Here is a 9,051-nt window from a genome sequence, read left to right on the forward strand (position 1 = left end):
GTTACTGACACATTAGGTCAAATTAAGATGGTTAGTATCATAGTTATGAAAAAAAAAAGATGATGACTGGTAAACTGTCATTGCTAACACAGTTGGAGTTTGTTGTTTGCAAAGGAAGAAACTAATTGCAAATCTTTTGAAAGGTAAACTCATTTTTCCTTAATGTTTCTAAGAATTACTGTACTCTCGGTTTGATGGTAAATGCTCTCATACTGATGTGCTTAACATGGTACATTTTTGACGTGAAGTTGACTACACCACACCACTGTATAGAAACTATATACATTTATGTAGCTTACTAGTGAGATGAACCTGTTCTTGTTCCCTTTTGTAAAATGGTCAATGATGTTGTATCTTCTCCATTTCAAGGCCATGCTTACATTTGATGGAGTACACCATTCTCAACACTCTGCTTTGAGGTATTAAAAAAAGTATTAATGAAGTTTTGAATACCACAAAAGAGGGACATTCATAAACACGAGCCATTTGAAGACACCATGGATCCCTGCTATACATGGAAAAAAACTGGAGCAAACAAGGGAAATGTTAATGACTATGACTGATAATGCCCAGCACCTTTTGCACCAGTTAAATTCAAAATGAGTGATAGGGCCTCCCCTTGTTGGATAGTGTAATAGTGTCTGAAGGGTTCAATATGCAGCAATTTATTTGTTTGTACAACATCTGAAGGCAGAAGTGTTGGTAGGTGTTATGAATTTCCCCACTCAAAAGCCTGCCTTGATTAAAGGATGACGATGATGATGATGATGATGATGATGATGATGATGATAGAGGGGTTTCCGACATTGTTAGACGATCCAACAAGCACTTCTTTTGAAGCATACTAACACGTTTATATGGATGACGTGTCATGCGACCTAGTGCGTTTCAAGCATACTGATGCATGTGGTCATTTGACTCAGACTGTGTTGTGGTTGAATAAAGTGAGACGTGCAGGGCCGTCTTGATCTGGCATTGGAAGCCCGTGTTTCTTTATTTTATAGTCAAACCTGAGTCTAGGCAATGTGATAAACTCTCGGCTGCTTCCAAGACTGTATGGCTGCAGTTATACCCGCCTCGTTACTGGTATGTATGCATGTTTAAGAAACGACATTAGTGAAGTGAGCCAGCAGGGGCGCTGTTGTCGCTTCTGCTCCCGGGAACCAAATAAGGAAATGACGTGCTGCAGAGCAGACGTGCGGGCTCTCAACATGGTTCTCAAATAGACGACTGAAACAGACTGACACCGACACCGGGACCGGGTTTGGGAGAGACAGAGGAGGGTGTGGGGACCACCTGGCGCTGACACAATACGAGGTTAGTGTTATTAGAAAGAATCACTTTTATGAAGTTTAGACACCGGAGTTAGTCTCTTACCCTGGAAACAGAGCTGTCGCCGGCTAAGTAGCTGCTTGGCTAAAACTACAACATCTAACGTTAACTTAGCACGTGCTAATGGCCTTTTTAGCGTCACAAGTACCGTTAATAAATAGTATGGAATTTAATTGAGAAACAGTTATCAATTTAAAACTGGGCGGGAACGACCAGCACGTGTAACGTTTTATTTTGAAAATGACATGGATAATTATTTGGTATTAATAGCTTATAACTTCTACAAGTTAGTTAAATGTGGTCCTATTTAGCTAGGCTAACTTACAACTTTCAACGTGCAAGTGGGCATGACGTTCTCTGTTCTTTGAGCTTTAATGGCAGCTATAGCTAAGTTATTACTAGTATGTATTGAGCAGTGCGTAAAACACCTGTAATACCTTCAGTAGTCCTAGGAGAGTCATGCTAACTTATATGGTGTAACTTTAGGAGGCATGCAGCTGTGTTATTTTATATAATTCAATTTCACATGTGTCAAACTGGGCTGGGATGATGTATTAAAAAGTCTCTCAGTTGTGTGATGTATTACATAGACTTTCTAATCAAGTTGCTCATCAACAACTGTGTACCACCTCTGAAATCATTTGAAATCTTTGAAAAGCCATTATAAATCCAGCTGGCTAGTATGGCAGACTTGGAGAAGTGTGTATCGCCCAGCCTCTCATTCCCTCTGCCTGTGCTCTGTGTGATGTTGGTCAGAGGAAAGGTATGCCCTCTGCCTGGTCACAAGATGGGTGCTGACAGCTGAACTGCTGCAAAGCGTTGCCAGATTTGGCTTGTGTTGTGTCCAACACTGAATACTGAAAAAACACATTTGCAAGGCTGTACCTTTTAAAAAGCACAGAGGTATTTTTTAGGCTTGAGTTCCATTCGATTCTGATTTGCGATTCTGCTTATAGATTTTGGTTCTTTAACTCACAGGGGAAAAAAACTTTCCATTTAGGCATAATATTCACAATTCACTTCATACTGTTTTTGTAACCTGCTCATAATTCAATTAAATTTTATTAATGGTATCAAATCATAACAAGAGTTATCTCAGTACACATAGAGTAGGTCTAGACCACACTATAATTTACAAAGACCCAACAATTCCAGTAATTCCCCCAAGAGCAAGCATTTAGTGGTGAGGAAAAACTCCCTTTTAGGAAGAAACCTGGGACAGGCCCAGGCTCTTGGTAGGCAGTGTCTGACGGTGCCGGTTGGGGGGGTGATGAACAGTGGCAATAACAGTCACAATAACGATAATGGAACAGTGACTAGAAATAGTAGTGGTAGTAGTTCATGGCATAGCAGGGCTTTGCAGGGTGTTACAGGGTGTAGCATGGCACAGCAGAGCATAGCAGGATGCATCAGGACGTAGCAGGGCGTAGCAGGACGTAGCAGGGAGTAGCAGGATGTAGCAGGGCACCGCAGATGATAATGAATACAGTTTAATTTGGTTGCTTTTATTCAATAATATGATTCAATAATAATCTGTTCATTTTTATTTATTTTTTTATTCACTGTAACTAACCCCACCAAAATGTCCCAGGGTTTATATACAATCAGTCAGCCAGTTGCCTGAAAAAGGGGTCCAAAGGTGATCCAAACTGAGCAAGGTTTCTGTTCTTCTGGTCATTGAGTCTCCACACTTTGATTACCGTGTCAGAATCCTATTTTTAGTTAAAAAAGGCTATTTTGTTTTTTATATATATACAAGTGGTGAATAGTAGTTTGTGTACAATGAGTGAACAGTGTTATCTGTGCAGGATGGGTGACATAACAGAAGTTGAGACAAGATTCTACTCCAAAGCAGAGGACTACTGGAGGGAGGTCCCCCCCACAGTGGATGGCATGCTGGGAGGCTACGGCAGCATCTCCAGCATCGATATCAATGGATCCAAGGCTTTCCTGCAGAAGTTCCTTGGTGTAAGGAACTTTTCAACCGTATCAGACAGCAATTTAACCATTCAAATTGTAATTGTAAATTGAATCATACAAGTTTAAATGTAGACACTTAAAACTTTGTATTTTATCAGTCGTGAATCCCTGATTTACTGATTATCACACAGTATTACCAGGCAGGCGGAGCCTGTTGAAAGTCGGCAAAGTGTCCCTATAAATGCTAGCGTTAATTAGGGCTGGGTATCGTCAATGATTTTCCAATTCGATTCACAAGGTCCCAAATCGATTTTATTTTCGATTCAATATCAATTATATTAGAAACATTTCAGTTACAATGCCAATTTAGCTTGGATATGAAAGAGATTCAACAATTGTACAATGTTCCCTCTAACCTGCTGCATTCTTAAAAGTATCAATGTTAACATTAAGAACTGACCCCAAAGCAGTTACATTGCTGTTATTTTTTATTTAACACGAACACACAATCAAGTGCAGCTCTACAGACTACCTGACATTTAATTCAGATATCTGGAGGTGACAGAGGGACCCCCTTTGAACATGACATTGAAGGGTTATTTATGACACAGTTGGTACCAATGGATTCCTTAGGTCTTCTAGTTTTATTTAAGTTACTCGAGGAATGGTTTCAGTCCTAACCATGACTGAAGCGATACTGGGCTGCAGAGCCCTCCTGTCCTGGGCCGTGCACACCCCATGCCAGTTTGTAACGTTTCCAGTCAGGATGCTTTCTTTTGCTCCTCTGTAAAAGTTCCAGAGCCTTTTTCACAATGACAGAAGCAGCTTGGGTCACAGCTTTTATTCACCTGGGGCCTCTTGTGTGTGTCTTTGCCATTGAAGGAAGGGGAAGGGAAGACGAGCGCAGGCTGTGCCCTGGACTGCGGAGCGGGCATCGGGAGGATCACCAAACGTTTACTGCTGCCCCTGTTCAAGACCGTGGACCTAGTGGACGTGACGCAGGAGTTCCTGGACAAGGCCAAGACGTACCTGGGCGAGGAGGGCAATAGAGTGGGGAGGTACCTTTGCAGCGGCCTGCAGGACTTTGTACCAGAAAGTGGACGCTATGATGTCATCTGGATCCAGTGGGTCATCGGTGAGTCTGCCACAACGCACCAACACTGTAACCCGAGTACCCGGGTACCCTTGCAGTGTCTTGCTCAAACATAGTCAGTCATCGGAAGAGTTAAGGCAGCTTGGTAGTTAAAGCCGATTTTCAACCAGCTTTGTATCACAACAATGTGGGTAGTAGGTGGAGTTGGGTCCATTTTGGGTTTCACCGGTCTGGTCCGGTCCGGTGGACGAGGCTAAACCGGTTTGAGTTCATGCTTACCGGCTGAAACGGCAGATAATATTTTGGACATTTCAGGCCTTTATTTTGACAGGACAGTTGAAGACATGAAAGCGGAGAGAGAGGGGGGAATGACATGCAGCAAAGGGCCGCAGGTCGGAGTCGAACCTGCGGACGCTGTGTCGAGGAGTACACCTCTACATATGGGCGCGCACTCTACCAACTGAGCTACCCAAGCGCCCACCTTCCCCCTCTTCTCTCTCTCTCTCTCTCAGACCTAACTCAGATTAAACTTAAAAACTAGGCAGTGCTGATCAAATCCAAACCATGACTCTGTTACTGTATTACCTACTTCTCACCTCAAATGTTTTCAGAAACCTATTTCAGTGGCTGTAGTAGGCGAGTTTTTAAAATGCTTTATGGTTAAAAAAAAAAAAAAAAAAAAAGGTTAAATTTTTCCTCCCAATTTTTTTCCCTTCAGGCCACCTGACAGACGACCACCTGGTGGACTTCCTGCGGCGTTGCCAGAAAGCCCTGCGGCCGAACGGCCTCGTCGTCATCAAGGACAATGTGGCGTACGAGGGCGTGGTCCCCGACGAGGTGGACAGCAGCGTCTGCCGCGACCTGGAAATAGTTCACAGTCTGGTGGGCAGAGCGGGCCTCCGCATCGTCCACGAGGAGCAACAGATTAACTTCCCCAAGGAGATCTACCAAGTCCACACACTGGCTCTCGGAATGGGGCCGAGGGGGGGGGATTTCTAATGTGGAAATGATGGTTTTTCTAGTCAGCATTTAATATCGGTTAGGAAATGATCTGCAGTGCGATATGTTTGTGGAACGTGTGTTGCTAACTCCATGCATCAGTCTTCTGCTCGGTTCTTATTGCCGAGTCATCTTTTTCTGGGCCACCAGGCTTACAGCTTTAGTGAGTCACTATTTTATATTAATGAACGTCGATGATCGTTGATACAAAGCTAATTAAGACTATCAACTCTCTGTCCATCATGTTTTTTTTTTTAATCCTCCGTGTCCTCCTTGGCTACATTACACTTCTTTCTTACGAATATTTGCTCAGTCTCCCATTTAAGATAGACACATTCTAGCATGTATTTCCTGTGTCAGGTTAAACTTTGGCTGTGTGGATATGCACAGCCGGCCACTAGACTCACTGATGCGCTGTGTTTAGAAATGGGGGGGGGGGGGTCATTATCCACGTGCTGCGCCATCACCAAACTACAAACTACAGCATCACTATTACCAGACTAGTTTGTAGTTTGGCATCGCTTTGCTTCATATTTATTTATTGCCCACGTTGGAGCTGTGACAGCGCCGGGCGGTTTCATCGAACAGAAGGCCAAAGTGACCTCAGTCTTACCCCAGCGTCCTCTGGATTCAGCTGCAGCTCCATCTGGCTCCATCGTCCACTGGAAGCGTTTCAGAAGCGGAGCATCTTCAAGCAGTCTATTCTTTATAGGACACATTTCCAATGTTTAGAGTATTTTATGGACATTTTTCATGTTTTACAGATTATTGGCAACATGTTTGCAGATCAGTGTGGCTACAGAGACTTTGTTTACTGGTTTTAATTAGGGATGTCTCGATCAACTCTCTTTTGGCCCAGAGTCCTTTTGATATTGGGTATTGTCCATACTGAATTCGATCTGATACTAATATTTACATAAATGTCGATTAATGCCTCTGACAAATTGGAGTAATGAGAAGCTGTTACCTGAATGTCTTGTGTACTGCTCTTTATTAATATACTGTAAGAGGCTCTGTTAATGGGCCAGTGTACTCCATCAGAACTAGGCTTGGGCCGGTGTAAACATGTTCAAACCGGTTTGATTTTCAGCCAAACACCTGAAATGTGACCTCCTTCACAGAAACACAGTGTTGTCAGACACTAGCTGCTCCTTTATTTAATTGATTTATAAACTAACATATGTTAATCATCTTGTCATATTGCTTATTGCCAGTGAGCCAAGCTGCCAGTTATTCTACATTAAATGAAGCTTCACTACACTAAAGCTAACACTAGCCCCCATGATGTACACGACCCATATGTCCGCAGGGGAACGCTCTGCTGCATGCTTCAGAAAACACAACATGACATTTGAAGATGTCACCTTGGGCTCTGGTTATCTTCAGACATTTTATAAAGAAAATGTCTAATTGATTTTTAAAGAAAATGAATTCATAATGAAAATAATCAGTTTCAGTCCCTAAACCATAGCAGTACTTCTGCTTCAGACATTGGGGGAGAAGTGACAAACTAATAAATTATAAAAAAAAAAATTAAAACTCGTTTTGTTTTATGTAGAAAAGAAATCACTGATTATGGAACAAAGGCATTTAGTTTATGTACATTTAAAAGTGATCCATCACAGACAAGAGCATCTCTGGCAAAAAACACAAACAAGCACCCAGCAGGTAAAGCTAGCGGAGCGGGAAAAAAGAGCCCCTCATGAGGTACGAGCTACACGCTCCAGTCATGCAACTGGTGGTGCACCAGCTACGATGGCAGTGGATCATCTGTAGGAGCAGAGACTCAGTTCAAAGTCAAATATATTAAAAAATAAAACAGTTTGTTATACTCTGACAGGATTTTGTTGAAAGTGATCATACTCTGTTCACGTTACAAAGTCATCTATCAGGAATGCTGCAGGAAAAGTGGAGTTGGTAACTTGGGCAGTGGTGGCCTAAAAGTAAGAGAAGCGAGCATGTTACCACAGACTGGTTGTACTGGGCAGCTTCCAGGTAGGAATGGGTAACTGTGTGATCAGGGCTTTCCTGCAAAAGAGAGGCTTCCTCTCAGCAAACCTGCCTTAAAAAAACAAAGGTGAAAAAACCTTCATGCCTACCCTGCATAAGTCCGGCTGCTTTTTTCCCCCCAGCAGGGCTGCTTGTTCTAAACGCAGCCTGAGAGGCTGGGATGTTACCTGCAGCACCTGAGGCGTTTAATTATGCTATGTTTACACGTGGCCGGCTATTTTTATAAACTGACATTTCAACCTCTCAGTTTTCAAAAATAACATCGTGCACAGCTGTCAGTTTTCAGTTCAAAGTGATGGTTCGGAGTAATTCACCCTAGGGTCCTTTGCACCATGACCTCGAGCCAAACACCCCCCCAGAAGCTTTTTTCACCTGGGTCGAACATTGGGAGAGTTAGCGTAGAGTAGCGTTATCAGCTGAATAGGCTCAGCGGGGCTATCGGACCACGTTTGTATCTTGTAAGTTACCCCACTAATAATGCCCGAAATGATAACGAACGTCTACAAGTAGTACAAATAGGTTATGCTCTCATAAAACGATGGATTGGAAAGTTTGTAAGTACACCAGAAGTTTATGTAAATAACACTTGCCTGCTGGCTTCTGCTCTCTGCTGTTGTTGCTGCTGTAAGACGAGTGCTTAGGGCCGTCTACAAATTACAACACCGAAAAGAGATGGAACAAAAATATTTATTAATTTCACTTTTTTTTTAAAGTGCTGAAGTATAACTAGCAGGAGACAAGTAATCATTGAGGTAAGTTCGGAGACATTACCTTATTTAATCATTAAATTAATAAATATTTTTGTTGTATCTCTTTCGGTTGTAGTAATTTGTAGACGCGCCCTAAGCACTCTCTAACTGCAGGTAGCAGCAGCAGCAACAGAGAGCAGAGAGGAAGCAGGCAAGTGTTCATAAACGTCTGTGTACGTACAAACTTTCCAATCCATCGTTTTATGAGAGCATAACCTATTTGTACTACTTGTAGACGTTTGGTATTATTTTGGGCATTATTAGTGGGGTAACTTACACGATACAAATGTTGGTCCATTAGCCCCTGCTCTTTTTTAAGCTGTTAAAAAAAAAAAGCTAAATTAATTCCTCGAACCATATCTTGTCGATGTATATATGCCGTCAATGCAGTCAAGAGCACGCCAAACCTGTAGGTGGCGGTGTAACGAGAAGCTCAAGCCCACGTTAGCCAATCAGAATCCCAAAAATAGCAAAGAATCACTTCCTCCTTCTTTTCCTCGGCTACCTTAACCTCCGTTTGTCTCAGTTTACATGCAAACAAAGTTTTCCAAAATCTCCACTCTGGCCGGAGTTTTTAGAAAGACTGTTTCAGAGTCGAATTCTCCGTTTGCGTGAAAACGAAGGGCACAGACGAAGGGAAATGTCTTGGTTTGTAAAAATAACCATGTACGTGTACACGGGGTATAAGTCTCAAAACCCGCGGACATAATCCCAGGCTCCTACACGTGATACGAGCGCACAGAACAGTATCCACGAGCAGAGAACTATCCTTGCGAGGGAGCAGTTCTGCTCCACGTGCACAAATGCAGTTCGGCAAGCACTGAAGTGCAGTCTAAACACCCCCAGTTTCTGGCTAGGAACAGGAACAGCAACCCCTAGAATACCCTTAACACAAGTAAACCGTGTAGTGGCATACATGGTCCATGTAGTTTACAATTGTAACGAAGC

General features: G+C 42.7%; 1 protein-coding gene across 1 annotated transcript; it reads left to right on the forward strand.

The window, feature by feature from the left end:
- The first annotated feature begins 1,164 nt into the window (after positions 1-1,164).
- ntmt1 (N-terminal Xaa-Pro-Lys N-methyltransferase 1) lies at positions 1,165-6,531 on the forward strand. Its single transcript, XM_039780723.1, has 4 exons — positions 1,165-1,317; positions 3,141-3,300; positions 4,135-4,387; positions 5,064-6,531. The coding sequence occupies exons 2-4, from the start codon at positions 3,142-3,144 to the stop codon at positions 5,342-5,344; spliced, it is 693 nt and encodes a 230-aa protein (XP_039636657.1). The 5' UTR covers positions 1,165-1,317; position 3,141; the 3' UTR covers positions 5,345-6,531.
- Positions 6,532-9,051: the final 2,520 nt, after the last annotated feature.

The sequence above is a fragment of the Perca fluviatilis genome, chromosome 17, assembly GCF_010015445.1.
Source record: "Perca fluviatilis chromosome 17, GENO_Pfluv_1.0, whole genome shotgun sequence".
In the NCBI taxonomy this organism is placed as follows: Eukaryota; Metazoa; Chordata; class Actinopteri; order Perciformes; family Percidae; genus Perca; species Perca fluviatilis.

Excerpts from the sequence above, each read along its gene's own strand:
- ntmt1 (XM_039780723.1), top strand. The coding sequence starts at position 3,142 with ATGGGTGACATAACAGAAGTTGAGACAAGATTCTACTCCAAAGCAGAG. Across the intron at positions 3,301-4,134 it reads TCCTGCAGAAGTTCCTTGGT|GAAGGGGAAGGGAAGACGAG; the intron begins GTAAGGAACTTT and ends TTGCCATTGAAG. Across the intron at positions 4,388-5,063 it reads CTGGATCCAGTGGGTCATCG|GCCACCTGACAGACGACCAC; the intron begins GTGAGTCTGCCA and ends TTTTCCCTTCAG.